Source organism: Pagrus pagrus, assembly GCF_965226575.1.
Source record: "Pagrus pagrus genome assembly, chromosome: 3".
Taxonomy (NCBI): Eukaryota; Metazoa; Chordata; class Actinopteri; order Spariformes; family Sparidae; genus Pagrus; species Pagrus pagrus.
In genome coordinates, this window is record NC_140187.1 from 27,861,159 (window position 1) to 27,876,881 (window position 15,723).

General features: G+C 41.3%; 1 protein-coding gene across 1 annotated transcript; it reads right to left on the reverse strand.

Moving 5' to 3' along the window:
* Nucleotides 1-6,854: 6,854 nt before the first annotated feature.
* LOC311254192 (ADP-ribosylation factor-like protein 8B) lies at nucleotides 6,855-13,449 on the reverse strand. Its single transcript, XM_084347814.1, has 7 exons — nucleotides 13,152-13,449; nucleotides 11,630-11,710; nucleotides 11,437-11,510; nucleotides 10,809-10,902; nucleotides 10,311-10,378; nucleotides 8,801-8,871; nucleotides 6,855-8,695 (listed from the first exon to the last, which is right to left on the reverse strand). The coding sequence occupies exons 1-7, from the start codon at nucleotides 13,272-13,274 to the stop codon at nucleotides 8,646-8,648; spliced, it is 561 nt and encodes a 186-aa protein (XP_084203940.1). The 5' UTR covers nucleotides 13,275-13,449; the 3' UTR covers nucleotides 6,855-8,645.
* Nucleotides 13,450-15,723: the final 2,274 nt, after the last annotated feature.

Genomic DNA, 15,723 nt, shown 5'->3' on the forward strand with positions numbered 1-15,723 from the left:
CAATCAGTGGAGACTCCATTAAGTTTTGGTTTTGTTATTTTTGTGCTTTGTCTTTTGCTTTTACCTTAAGACAGAGCCAGGATCGCTTTTCTGCCACATATTCCCAGTCTTTATGCTAAGTTAAGGTAACTTGCCTCCTGGCCGCAGCTTTATACAGCTCTAAACAGACTGGTATTGATCCTCTCTCCTAACACTCAGACAGGGAATAAGCACATTTTCTCAAAATGTTGAACTGTTTCTTTGGCCCTCTAGCTGTGTGGTTGGCGTCCCAGTGGAAGAGTCATGTTAGGTGACCTCAGGGAATATGAATCCTGCTCCGGCTTGTATGAGTTGTCTGATTAATACTTTCTATTCTTAATCACATGATGTTGGTAGAAAACAACGTTCATATGGTGCTACTGAGAGCGGGGGTGTATGCCATAAAGAACTGACCACACCACATCTAAGACATCTGAAGACTTACAAGTTAGTGGTTCACAGCCCCTGCATTACTATTCACCCCACATACCAAGTATACTCCCTTGTTCAAAGAATTACACTCCCTACATCAACTTTTCATTAAATATACATAAATCCAACATGGTTTAATAAAGTGGACTACAGTGAATCTGCCTTAAAATGCAGACTGATAAATACTCAATCTATATGTAAATATGAGGTACATTGGAAAAAAAAAATCAAAACGCAGGAAAAATGCATTAGCTGCCCTATTTGATCAGAGCCCCAGGAGCTGAAGTTATGCTTTTTAATGGAATCTGAGGAGGGGAGAGTGTCAGAGCCGAGGCAGGGAGGTGAGAGTGTGAAAGCATTCACAGGAGAGCTGGCTATCTGAGAGGACAGCGGATAACGGAATGGACCTGAAAGATTACACGTACTGAGTGGAAATGGAATTATTGCATTTGGAGGTCTCAGCAGCTTTTCTGCACTCCCACAATCACAAAAAAAGAAGAGAAAGTCATGGTTTACGTCAAATAGAAAATAACTTTCTCAGTTGACGCTCAAACAGTGGTTTTCTGTTACAGCCACTAAAACTGAAGCAGCACCTACTGAGAGCCTCGATGCTCAAGTATCAAACATCAAACATGTCTAACTTTGAGTAGTTTATTGCCAGTTTAGGATATTTTACTTGATTAACTGATCAAAAACACCTACTAGTGTCAGTAATCAGTGGAAAAGAGTATTAATGTGACACAAAGACAAAACATTTCAATGCTTTTTTAAATTTTTTATAACTGGACAAAAGTCTACAGTGCAGCTGTGCTGAGGCACAGTGGTGCTGAAATGCAAGCGTCAGCATGCTAATATAAGTAGGTCACACTGACAGAGCTAACAAGCTGATGTTTAACAGGTATATTTACCATGTGCAACTATTAGTTTAGTGCTAGCATTTTCTAATTAGCACACAGGTATACGATCAGTCAACTTATTCAAATTTTAACCACAATGTGGCACTAGATGAAAAGTCAGGGGGTCAACAAAGTGATTAGTTCATCCAGAGGGGTGCACAGATGTGTGGATCTAATAACTAACTTCTAATGTGTACGGTGGCAGTAGAAGAAAAGTCAGTTAATCACCAAAGTTATAACGGTTTAAGGTGATTTATACTGAAAGAGTGTCATTACACAACCTGGCATTGCATAATGAAATGAGAATTTGTACAGAAACATATATACAGGTATTCACATCGCCTACATAAACATGTATACACCCAGGAAATAACTCTGTAGTGCAATAATTTGATGTGTGTTGGGGTGAATGTAAACAGCAGCAACAGGATGATGATGCTAATATGGTCGGCATCGTCATATTAAAAGTTCGACATCTGGAAACACACTGTCCATCAACTTTGACTGCGTTTGAGCACCAAGTGTCAAGTCCACCTCTCCTCATCCAACGCTCTGTTGGCTTGAAACACAGCCCACCTGCTGAGTGCAACATCTTGATTCAGGATGTTGTGGTGGAGACAGGTCTCTGTGAAGATGATGCGGAGACAGGTTTCTGTAAAGATGATGCGGAGACAGGTCTCTGTGAAGATGATGCGGAGACAGGTTTCTGTAAAGATGATGCGGAGGCAGGTCTCTGTAAAGATGATGCGGAGACAGGTCTCTGTGAAGATGATGCGGAGACAGGTTTCTGTAAAGATGATGCAGAGGCAGGTCTCTGTAAAGATGATGCGGAGACAGGTCTCTGTAAAGATGATGCGGAGACAGGTCTCTGTAAAGATGATGCGGAGACAGATCTCTGTGAAGATGTGGGCACAACATGCTCTCATTTCCCATTGCTGGGTCAGCTTGAGTCCCATTTGTCTGTTTAATTCCCCTGCGACCAAGCTGGATTAGCATGGCACCCATTCTGGATCTCTCCCCTCTCTCCCCTGGGGTGGTCCAACCAGTTAGGTTGGATGGTTAAAGGATGCTGTGGGCAGTGATTGTCTCAAAGTCTGTTTCTTTATCCAAACCCTGCGCTTTCTTCTCCGGTACTGAAGAATGTTTTTCTGTCTTTCTGTCATGAATGTCTGTACAAAAATTTCATGACGATCCTTCCAGTAGATGTTGAGATAATTCAGGCAGTTTCCATGATCACTTCCTGTTTACTATAGTACACATTATATTTACTGTCCACCCTTGTCTTTGTCTAAAAGTGTGAATATGTACCAGTACATAGTGCCTTCTGAAATTCCCCAGTGGAACGAAAAAGTTGTGTCTCTGGCATATCCTCCACTTTCTGCTGACAATCTCATAATGCAATGCTAATAGATAAAAACAATTACCTTTAGGTAACTCTGCCTGTCAGTGATGATACAAAATTGTAATGATTAGTAATCGTCTGAAATCTCAATTTACTGCTCACTATTGAGATTATTATTTAGTGTCTAAGTTGTAGTGAAACTGTGAATAAGGGAATGGTTTCGGACGAAGCCTCAGTCTGAACCGAAGTGGTGGACCAAACCACAGACAGTCTTTGCCGTCCATACCGGCGAGCAAAACATCCAATCAGATCGTTTAAAAACAGTTGAACTGAAAATCACACTGGGTCAAACACCCTCACTGGTGTATCAGCGCTAATAAACGTCAATAATTGTTGAGGAATGTATTCGTCTACAGAGTCTTATTAACATGGCATATTACAGGGTGTGTGTGCACGTAACCATCTGTCTTTTACAGGGTGTGGAGCAGTAAAGGATGGTGATATGTGCCATGCCATGTATGAATCATGCGACATTCCACACACAGTGATTAGCGCCAAATTACGGTCCACACGGGGAGCTGAATGAAGTGTTTGCAGATGCCTGCCGATGCGGCTTCAAACTTCTAATCCCAAAACTATAGTTCAACAAGTTTGGAGCAACTTATTGACGTCTCATAAAAACAGAGGCTTTGAGATCCTGGGACAAATTACCCCACAGTTAGCTCAGCTAAAGACAGCGGCGCTCTGATGTCATCGCTGTCACATGAACAAAGAGGACTTAGTGGTAAATAAACAGCTGAGTGCCTGGGCCATGTGAAATCATGTCTTCAAGAGGAATGACTGTTTGTAGTGTATGAATGAAAGACTAACTCCATCCATGCTTCAGCTGAGATTCAGACGAGTCAAGGTAGATCTGCTTTGTAATTCTCTGCTGAATTTTAGATTTTATATCTTGCTGTTTAAATGCACACTGACACAGGTGCTGTAAGTCAGATGTGACATGACCTTAACCTTCAGAGCCACATGTTCACAGCTCAAAGATTTACTGAGATGCTCTGTGAATGCTGCATATTATAAACAACATGACTTTAAGGGATAAAAGTAGTATAAAGCCTTTTGTGGCTCCAGAGGAAGCTGCATGTAATCTGATACATTGCCTCCAGTGATTTCACCCAGTGTCTATATTGCATTGTGGGTAATGTAGGCTCCAGGTTTTGAAAAGCAGTCCAGTGGTTAAGCATTGCACTCCCTCTTATTTATGCTCAACATTAGACACTCATACGGACACAGACGGAGCTCTACTATTTCTGCACATTTTCTGAAAGCTTGCGGATACGGACCAACGGAGCAGTAACACCAGAAGTCGTGGGGGGCAGTGTAGCAGTGTAGCCAATAGTTTGAGCGAGAGACGACCACAGAGCCGTTTTTTTAAAAATGGCAGAACTTTTTGAGGAGAGGTTATGTGAGAAGGGAAGAAGATTTAAACATGTTACTTTGCTGCTTTGTCGTATTAACATCCATGAAAAAAAACCTCCAAGATGGTCTTTGTTTGGACAGACACTTAACATTTTCTGTGATGTGTAGAAGAAATGATTATGAGGCTGCAAAAAAACTAGCTGTGATGTGTTCGCCTGCTCCAGAGCTGTCAGGGGGCTGAGTGAAAGTAAAGCGCAGGCTTCCTACACTGAGAGCTGAGAGAGGCTGTCCAGGGCTGTTGGCTGTTTGTAAGACAGAAGTGAACCAGGCGACAGTTCACCCCTGCGACAGCGACAGCAGCTTCAATCTGGAAACGTTTCTGTGCATCGGACATGCAGACATTTTATAGACAGAACGCTGAATAGATGCAGTCGTTTGATGTTGCAGTGGTTCAATATTAATTCAGAGTAAACTCAGACTTGGACATCATTTGGACCACAGTGGATTATTATAGAGCAGGCTACCCAAAGAGCTATTTTACATATATATATATGTATGTAAATGTGTTCCTAATGACATTAGCATGAGCAGCCCTGCCAAAAGTTGAGTTATATCCTCATAATTTAAGACATCCATCATGGTTTTAAAGAGGATTTAGCAAGCTCAGGGTTGTTTTAGTGAAGCAGGGTGGAAGCAATGAAGGAGTGAATCATGTCTGGAGGAGTATTCCACAATTCAATTTATAGCAGCCTTTATTTCTGTTGATGAATGGTCATTTATAGGACTGACCGACAAGTCTGGATACTTGAGAGATCCAGACTGTGACAGGTGGCGGGTGCACAACATGTTGTATTACATAATTAGCCCGCTGGTAATGGAGTGTAACTACATTAATAGTATGTCACGCCTTCAGGTCTTCTCTGTGACCTCTCCACGTAAATCCCTGTGGCAGATTTGTAACCACTGCTTAATCCCTTGCGGTCATTGCAATTGTAAACCACACACACACACGTATAAAAAGTTCCCATATGGACACACACGACAGTCTCCACTGACCCATGGAATGCATCGGATAACACCTACATCTGTCCACACGTTCCAACTACTGCCCTGGCATATAATAAATGGCAGCAGCTGTCCATTAAATGCTGCGTTTAAGAAATGAGATTAATTAAGGTGTTCCTGCTTTAACAGCACAGGCCTGCTCTCCCAACGGCTCCGCGCTGCTCCAGCTGTGAGAACACCGCTCGGTTTATTGCCCCCTAGTTTGTGACACACTCCCTGCTTAGCACAGTGTTACATTTCTGTGCATGTAGCCATTTTTCTGCCAAGAAACACTGTGAGGTGTTAATCATCCATTATGGGATCTGTATGTAACAATAGCTGCCCTAATGGGAAGTACAGAACCATATCTACAGTATCTACAAAGGTAGCACAAAGATTAGTCTGCATGTGGGGAATCATTGAGGGAACTATGAGCGCAGGTAGGCTGCGTGGTGAGCATCTCGTTAGGAAATCCTATGTGGATGAAGGCGCTCAAGTAAGACCAAGTGCGAAAATAGCTGAAAACTGAACTGGGATCAGTCATCCTGCTGATAAACCTGCACATTCAGTGCAATCTGAAATCTCTTAAGATTGGCTTTGCCCGACGTGCGGAGGAAAGCAGGTTAATGATGCACCGAGGGTTGCTGCGATATACCGGTTTCAAGGAATACCAGGTTATTAAGGTTTACAGTTATCATACCGTGTACATTTGCTTATGGAAGGTATTGAATTCTAACAAACTGAATATATATTTTATATATATATATATAAGTTTACATCAAGTTTCACGTCCATCAGGACATATTTTTTATTTTTACAAGTGTTTGTTCAATCAAAAGAAAACCCTTTTCATTCATTATAACTGGTAATAATTGTGTAACACGCAAACGTTGATGAATCAGAACAGAACTTCATGTAAAAACTTGTGAGTTTTCTGTCTGTAGACTTTAAAGCCTCCATCTTTCCAAGGTCCTCTGCCGCCACCTAGTGGTGACGAGTTGACTCTCAAAGACTTGGCACAATTTTCGGGGCACCTAACTCTGACTGTTTTTATTTTGTTTTTCCTACCCTATTCTAGCAGTCAGCATCAAGTGCTGTACATAATTTGATTCAGGAGAGCCTCAAGTCTCAGTCCGACTCATCTTCAGTCCCAGTTTTACACTGAGAATGGATGATTTACAAGAATTTTAAACACAAATTGTGTGTTTTTTTACTGAGTTTACAGCCATTTATTTGAATACTATCCTACTATCCAGTGAAAAACCGGTGTAAGCCTATATTTAATTTACTGAACAAGATAAAGTTCAGAGAGTAAAGAAAGAAAAGTTATTAAATCATTACAGGAGACATAGAAGAATAGGGGACTTTTCTGAGTAAAATATTATCCATTGAAGATAAACGCCAAAAGTAACTTGGCTACAACCACTGCCTGTCTGCTCAGAGGAAGAAACTACCTTGGGCCCTTGATGAATCAGTGCTGCAGAACGTGATGACGCAATATTGTTCACTACATGTTCAACAAGACGTGTGAAAATCTGAAAGAAAAAGCAGTGAAAGGCTGAGAAACTCTGCTTTACATGACCTTTTAAAGCATATTGATAGGATTAGCATTGAGCCGTTATTAACTATTTAAGAATAATAGCGATTGCTTCTTCTCTTCGGGTTCAACTGTCTACTTTGCAAGGAATTTGGATGCCACACATGAATTCCTTAAAAATAAAAACAAATTTATTAGCAATCACAGGGAAAGAATGCATGACATCTACAGGAGCATTTGTGGGAATAAAAATGCTAACTTCTTATTTACAAAGTCTGCAATTGGATGTGAATAGGTTCAGCACATGCACATACAAATTGCAAATAGGCTATATTATTACACAGGTAACAAAGCTTTCCCCAAATTACCCACACAGTCACCCAAATTTTACAGCCCCTCACTGCTGCTGTGGTCCTAACAATCGACATTTAGGATTACGACGATCACCAACAGACACAGAACAACATATGAGATAACAGAGAGCGTGTGATTATGGAAGGGAAAACTTGTCCTGATGCAGCAACACACAAACATAGAAAAAAAAAACTTTAATTGATCAGGATGCACTGGCCAAGCAAGGAGCAGATTATACAAAGATGAGAAGTCATTGTCTTGTCGCTGAAAGGAAAAGACGTGTCAATCAATGCGTCGCTTTCGGAGGAGACGGCGTTGTCCTCGGACTGCTAAGGCTTCGACAAAAAGACATCAGGATTCAGACGAGGGCGTGGCAAGGCATGGATGACATCAAGCATCCGTCGCTTTGAACTAATGGACTGTCTTCCGTTCTCCTTAAACTCAGTCATCACGACTAACACTGGCTTTCTGTTATCCAACACGAACTAAATAGGGATTATGAAACAGATCCTCGGACACACCCATACTGTGGTTTTAAAAATCCTTTAACAACCTGAGAAGTGCAAGCAAAAGTTAGCTCACATTTCAAGCTACATACGAGTCGCAGGCTACAAGTGAAACAGCATTCAAACGATCATCAACCAAACAAAATGTAACATTTTCTCATTCACCTCGCTTCATCCGTTACCTCATTCTTCATCGTTATTACAGTCCTGCCTTTTCTCAGACATCATAATGCATTTGTGATGACAACATAAGACGAGATTGTCGAGGCGTGGTGTTAAGTGTAATCAAGGGATTTCTGCTGCGTCTCTACCAAGTGTTTATTTAAAATAGTGGGTGAGAAGTCGCATTGGGCAATTACCGTCTGATTGGAACACTCATGAGCCGAAGGCACTTAAAACTCTGCTTACCTATCTTAGGATTTTTGCCTCAGACACAATAGCTACTCAGTCTTAGTTTCTATTCATCTTTAGGTCATGTGTAAACTTTAATTTAAGTCACTTAATAAAAGAGATACTTCCATACGCCAGCACATCAAATGCAGGCTACATTGCTTAGAGTTTATCAGGAATTGAAGGCATTGCGCAAGCAACCATCATCGTTTGGCAAATATCTGTTAAAAACGACAATCACAACCTTGTGACGTAAACAGCAAATGTTGACAGGCAACAGAGCGGATGTTTGAATGTGTGATTAGAGGAGCTCCATCTTTGTGTAGCTGGGGAACAGTACACTGCAACATCATTAGATTCTTGTGTCCAAAGGGACAGAAGCCATTAAAAGAGAGAAAAAACAAACCTCCATGACGTACACAGACACAGAGCATGTCCGTAATGACAGGCGATAAGGCATGATGGGTATGGACAATCCACCTTCTAGCACAGTACTGAAACAACTTTTCAAGACTCCACATAGTTGGGGTGGCGGTAGTGCTGTACAGGGGCTACACATCTATGGTAGTGTAGTGGGTGGTGCAGGTGGTGACAGTAGTGAGCAGAGAGAGCTGGATTACTTCACAGAGGCAGTGGAGGGGATGGCTGTCAAGGACCCATGACCATTAGGGGGGGCTGAGGCCACAGCTGCGACTGGGGAGGCTTCACTTTCAGCTTCTCCGTGACTTTGAATGCTGGATGAGCCACTGCAACGTGATATCTGCAGGAGGGGAAACATCAAAACATGTTTACGACCTCAGCAGGTTCAACACCTGTATCTTGGTGGTTTGATGTAGAATAATTTAAACTCTGATCGGCTCTTTACCTATATTGTCTTTCTCTTTGCAGGAGACAGAGTAGCAGCAGATCTCTCGGTCCTGAATGGCAGATAGATTCCTGAAAAAGTACAAATAACAGCCTTATGGTTAAGAAGAAGAAGAAAAAAGGGATGTTCCACTGAAGTGAATTCTGGCTGATCCTATACTTATAGTCATCTTAATGTTAATCAAACAGTATGTGGCTGACACATTGAGATAACTGTTTCTAGACAACAAAATGTGGCACATAAGTTTCGTAATCCAATTACTGCTCATATTAAATCATGAAATAAAATGCATATAATATGAATGAGAGTGTATTTAGAGGTCCTTGGCAGAGTTGTCTGAACAACAAAAAACACTTGCAATTTAACAGTAATGTTACAGAGTGGAGCTTTTTGCCTTACAAAAGATCTGTGGCTTGGTACATACGCTTGCAGAGAGCACATCACCATTAGCGATATCTGATAAGACATTACACAACATTTGTCACTCTAAGAGGAGGAAGTGATGGTCGGCACTGACTCAAACTGAGAAGCCGGAATCCTTTGCACACGGCTCTTTGCTAAGAAGGCAGATAGATGGGGAGGTAATAGATTCAATAGCATCAAAGCTTAGTGCATCTTGTGTTTTGCCAACCTCAATATCAGAACTTAAAAGTCAATCGCTCTGGACTGTCTTAATTTTAACTATATACAACATAACGCTTGCACTTTTGGCTGTCGTAGACTGATTTGTTGAGAAATTCCAAATCCTGACTATTCCCCCGATACAGTCAATAATTTGCCGGAACATTTGAACATCTCATTCTCAAACTGTGGGCATCCAGTCTTCTGAGAAGGATTTTCACAATATTCATTAATTATCAGGGATGCACCGATATATTGGCAGAACATCAGCAAACATTCGCTGTGTTGACTTCTACTGGCTTATCGGCAAAAGATGAGATTCACCAGTGGCACTAGCCGATGTTTATCTGTCATGTTGCATCAATTTTGCACTGACAAATTCATGAGCTGTTGGCTTGTGGTCAATGCCCTCAATCTGTAAGGCTGTGTAAGTGCTGAAGACTTTTTATCATTGGGTAGGTAGTTCTTTATTAGGCTAAAAAGGCTTTTGAAGCCGTTACTTTTTTTCATGAGAAAGAAATTTATAGGTTTTAAATTTGTATGATTAGATTTGTTCTCTTTCAAAGATAGTGTAATGAAGGGCTGAACGACATAGATCATTTTTGGCATCTGCTATCTGCAAAATCGTTTTTTAATTTCACAATCAGCACATCCCTTGTATTAAAGTATTTCAGATATAATGTCTACATGCTCCTGTGGTTAATTTAATGCATTGCAAATCCATGATATCCTAATTTTTGGATCACCACTGGGACAGACTCACATAATACTCCTGACATTGATTGATCATCGTCTAGGTTTGACTAGAGGACAGTTTAAGTTTGAAGTCAAGTCCTGACATTGGTGGAAAATGATCACTAAAACTACAGTATATCTTGAGTGCCCTTACATTTTTTCGATGAGTTGCTTCTCATCAAGTGCGTTGGGTAGGTCTCGTTTGTTGCCCAGTACTAGAACCTGAAATGTGAGAAAAGAGAGAAAGGGCTGATTAATATCCAGCACAGCAATGTATCAGCATGACTGCACAGTGTGTTCAGACACTTTAAAGGATCCTCACTGTTTGGACTAAATAAACTGTGTGTGGTGTCAAGTCACAGCAGCTTGAAGCAACTTTCGATTTAGCACATCAAACCCTGTCAGGTCAATTATCCTGTCAGCTTACACATTGAAAACTCGTTAAAAAATCCTGGCTTGGGTTCAAATGACCACTTAGTGCAATGTCATCAAGCCTGAGTCACTGCAGCCCATTAGCTGCAGTGATTACTAATTATGGGTTTGATCACCGATTGTGACTTGAGTCACCAGACCCTCAGAAATCAATGTGAAGAACCAAATCGAGGCCATGATGTCATTGCTTTTGGGCCAAAGATCACAAACAGTTTCTTACTGGAATTCCTTGTAGCTGTGGTTTGTCTAAAAGGTTGTGCAGTTCATTTCTGGAAGCTTCTATCTTCTCTCTGTCTGCTGCATCCACCATGTAACTGCAAGAGGGAAAAATAATACTACTTAGTTTGATACATTAAAAACCTGTTTCACTAGACCAAAACTGAATCATTTATTGAATGAATATACCAAAACAAGTGACAATATTCAAACTCCTACTATGACATGAGGGTAACACTTTATAATAATCTTTGTTTAAATGGTAAATTCACAGGTAGGGACATTTTTGTTAGTAGTTATTTCACTGTTAACAATTAATGAAATGCTTTATAAACCATTTATTAAGCAATATTTTGTTGTAAAGTTGCAACTGATGTTTATAACTCTTTACAACTGCTTAATAAATGGTTTATAAAGCATTTCATTGTTTCTTAAAAATGTAATAACCATTAACTAAAGTTTAATTAACTATTAAATGTATATGGAGAGATAAAAAGCCAAACATAAACAAATATAATAAGCATTTTTTTTTTTTCATATGTATGAGTAATCTCTATTTAAAGTTCAGGTTTCCAGCTACCTTAGAAGACCAAAAAGTAAATCTGGTCACAAAGGCCACCTGCTGTACTTACACAATTGCATTGACCCCTCTGCAGTAGCGCTCCCACATGCTTCTGAAGCGGGGCTGTCCTCCTATGTCCCATATCTGAGGCACCAAAGCACAATGTGATGAGCAAAGCAGGTGTGCAGGATATACGGCCATTGGCTGCGCCTGTATTAAAATGATTTAATTTGAACAGTGAAAGCACGCGGCTGGACACCTACCTTTATTGTCACATTGCCTTTGGTGACCTTCCGCATGTTGAAACCAACTGTGGGAATCATGTCTTCACTGAACTGGCCTGACTGTACAGGACACATGCGAGACAAAAGGTGGCACTGTGATTAATTCTGCATGTTGAACTTTTAACAGACTCAGATCAGGTGAGATTACAGGCACTGAGACAGTATTACAAACACTTCCTCTTTCTATCTTGCATGATATGCGTTTGAACTATTACCCTGTAAAAATCCATTATCATTTATTTAAAGCACGGTTTCATCTGATTCAGAAGTCACATGAAAACCTGGCGGATGTGTATTATATCTGTACATGTGGTCAAAATTAGGAAATGATTCGATTACAAAGTAAATTTGTCTTCTTGCCCTTTAAATCTATGAATCACGTTAGGATGATGCCATCCACGCATCAGCATCGTTTGCTTCCCGCAAGCAACCGGTGCTCACTAACCAAACATCCGACAAACTCAAAGTGCGATCTATTTTAAAAGGTGGGCTCTGACACCAAGGTAAACTGCTTTGATAAGGGTGCTGGTTGAGTGTAGGGAGGATGACAAAACATTTCAGATGTGCTGAATAACTTCAATGGCTTTGTTTGTGTGTTTCATATAGAGCCAGGGCCCAGTCCAACAGGCTTGCAATGACTGTGTGAGGCAGCTTTGTTCAAACCTAATTACAGATCACCTGACATGACCACGGAGCAGGAAAAATGTCTATTCGTCTGATGCATTCCAGGGAGGGGAACCTACAGGACTGTGGCCTATAACATGACTCCTTTTAAAGGCTACTTAGTGGCTTCTCAACTAGAAACAGACACACCACAACATACAACCCTACCCCACACCCAGTCAAGGCTGTGGCAGGCAAAACAAGCTAGACATAACAACAAAGACACCCGTCATCATAACACCTTGCAGATTTTAACACTGACAGTGCTTAAATCATCATAAACCTGCTGGGAGGACGCATGAACAGGAGCCACTGACGACACTGACCTGATACAATAAGGATATTCAGAGCAGATCTATACATCTATAACCTATATATACTAATACTGTAGACAGCTGTCAGCCTGTGGCCGTCATGTCTCCAGGCCTCGTCGCGTCAGTACACCCTTCTTTTAAGAAGTAAACCAGACAGACTGTTGACAGAGGTAACTGGCGGCCCGTGTTGTCAACATATCCTTGATGTTGACACACCGGCAGCTATTACAAAGCACTGACAAGTCCGTTCACATGACCGCCTTCATAAGTAAGCGCACAGTCATACCAAGAACTTCGTCATTCTAGCTAGCAAACAACTGAGTGAGAGCGCAGCCCGCGGTACTATCTCAGCACTGTGAGCTATTTATAAAGGTGTTATTCAGTCATGCAGCCAACAATAAGCTATAAATGTGACGAGTACATTTTAGCGTAGATATTCAAATTAAACCTTCGCCCACAACCTCTCCCAGGTAATAGCCCGGGCCCGCACTGACAGCACTTGCCTGCTAGCTAACGTCACTTACTGCAATCACATTGACGAATGTGGTTTTTCCGGAGTACTGCAGGCCCACTAGCGTCAGCTCCATCTCCTCCTTCCAGAACAGGGACCTGAACCAGTCCAAAAGCCTGTTTATGAGGGCCAGCATCTTGGATGACACGGTAGTCGCAGTCGCTGCGGCCGTCTGGATGTGAGTTGGCTAGCAGTCTCCACAGGAAGTAGCTAGCTGCTTGGTCATATCATGTGATCCACTGACAAGTGTTGCTGCTGCTGCCGCGTGCCCGAGGAGGAGTGCACGAAGCTGACGGGAGCGCGCATACTGAGAGCAGAGCCCGACTGTAGCTCAGCTGTGTGGGGAGGGTTTCATGTCTCTACAGGTTACACACCTGTCTGGAGGTTAGTGACAGAGTGACGCATGAGCAGATGGAGTCTGGACGGTTGTATTTTGTTTCTGTTTTACTTTGTCAAACAGGGGATGTCAGACAAGGGTCCTTCTACAGAGACGTCTGCTTTTGGAGGACCAAATGTCTGAAAATTGACTTTCTTTTCTAACATTTAAAGTTAGACCGCACTATTCCATAACTCATTGAGTCTATGATTACACACAAATTAACACTTAATGACTTTTTATCTGCATTTTACACAAAAGCTGCTACAGGACATCAAACTCACCAAATCATGAAATTCAATCCATTTCTATTCCACTTTTTTTTTCTTTTCTTTTTTTACAATTTCCCTACTAATAAAGTAGATCACACCAGAGACGTCAACCAAAAGCTTGATATGAGACCTTGAGATGAATGTGCACATTTCTTATAACTGAAAAGAGACAGAGGAGGTCAAAGGAAGTAAAATTATGTCATCAGTGTTTATTTCAAAATAATAGACTTTGTAACATGGCAGCAGTGACGTGACTCCAGAGGACAATTTCTTTCATCATATATTTTATAATATTTATTTGGATTTTTTATATCCTTCATATCATATATTCGATAGTTATGTATACATTATTGCATTTTAAATGAAGAGCATGGTTTTGAACTCAAAATACAGCACTTTCTTTCTAAACATGACTGGGAACAAGTTCTGTGATGCTTGGAATGTTAAATAATTGATTTTAAAACAAATATTGTGAAATTAATGCAATAAGATGCAGTAATTGTTCAAATAACCTATTGTTTCATTGTAAAATATTTTTAAAAATTTAAGTCTCAAGTTGTTTTCAGGTGTAATTTTCTGTAAAGGCTATGGACAGTTTCCATCGAATGACCGCCTACGCCGTAGTGAGCATTTATTCATGTGTGCTGGTGTGTCTGCATCGCAGGCAGCGGTGAGCAGATTGCCAGCTGACTTTCCCCTTTATACACACTGACCCATTTGGCTCACAGCTGTGTCTCTGGGCAAGAGAGAGCAGACAGGCAGGGTGTGTTGAGGGAGGGTCGCGTCCCTCAGAGACTCTCCAGCAGGGAAGAGAGGCTCCGGAGGAAGCCATGAAGAGCAGCGGGCCAGTCAGGAGGGACTGCAACAGCCGAAGAGTTCAGTGTATTTACTGGGGAAACTACAGGTCACAACCTGAGTTATTAGCACCGCCGCTAAGCACCAGAGGAGAGGCCTTAAAATGCGATGCTTCCAAGCGAACCAGTCACATTCCTTGTGGTTGGATGTGCTGCAATGTGCAGTTACATTTCTGGAGAGGTGCATGTCAGGCTACGATGTAGGGCAAGCACCTACGCAGAGACTACACTGTAAGTACAGTGTCGATTCAACAATTACCCACATCCCGTTCTCGGTTTGAGAAAGAATGTTAACAGTATGAAACTCTGGCTGCAGTGGGACTTTTCCATTCAGTAGGTCTGTGCTCAGCAGCGTTAATCATCTGCCTCCACCATGTTTACAAAGCTACTGGTCAAGGGCCGTCATTGAGCAATATTAGTCTGTGTTATTTTGAAAGTCATGTATTTCAAAATACAATATTTTTAGTTTCTTTCTTAACAAAAGCTCATACTCAACATTTTTATCCACAGTGAACATCAGCAGCTGGTGGTGGAGAAAGATAAGAGGAGAGAAACATGAATAACATTGAATTATTCAATTAGTGATACTATGTAGATAAACAATTAGCATATGTAGTCAGTTTTTACTAGTCCAAAGCACATACTCACCTTTTTATCCATGGTGAACATCAGCATCTCAGGTGATGAAGAAAGGTTAGAGGAGAGAAAAATCAGTAATGGTCAGTAATATAAATAAAACAGTATGCAGCTAGTTTAAACAATATTTTTGGGTGAACACGCAGCCTTTTACAGACTTTCAATGATAAGGATGACTGATAGAGTGTGTGCTGTGCCAGTGCTTCGGCCTGACTCTTGAATGGCTGCTTTAATGTCAGTATGCCACCAGATGTCGTTCTTGCTGAGAGTGAAGCTTCAAATCGTTCTTGGCACAAATTAAAAGAAATCCCCAGAGCTTCATAAGGCTTCATCCGCCCACCTCTGCAGGGCTGAGATGCTTTATGTGTAACGATCTGGTCAAGGGAAAGTTTTAAGATAATGTCAGTTCCTTTTTTTCCCCCTCCCACAGTTCACAGACAGATCCCC

Coding starts and splice junctions, on each gene's coding strand:
- LOC311254192 (XM_084347814.1), bottom strand. CDS start 13,274: ATGCTGGCCCTCATAAACAGGCTTTTGGACTGGTTCAGGTCCCTGTTC. Junction 11,511..11,629: donor AAGGCAATGTGACAATAAAG/GTAGGTGTCCAG, acceptor TTGGTGCCTCAG/ATATGGGACATAGGAGGACA. Junction 10,903..11,436: donor AGAGGGGTCAATGCAATTGT/GTAAGTACAGCA, acceptor TCCCTCTTGCAG/TTACATGGTGGATGCAGCAG.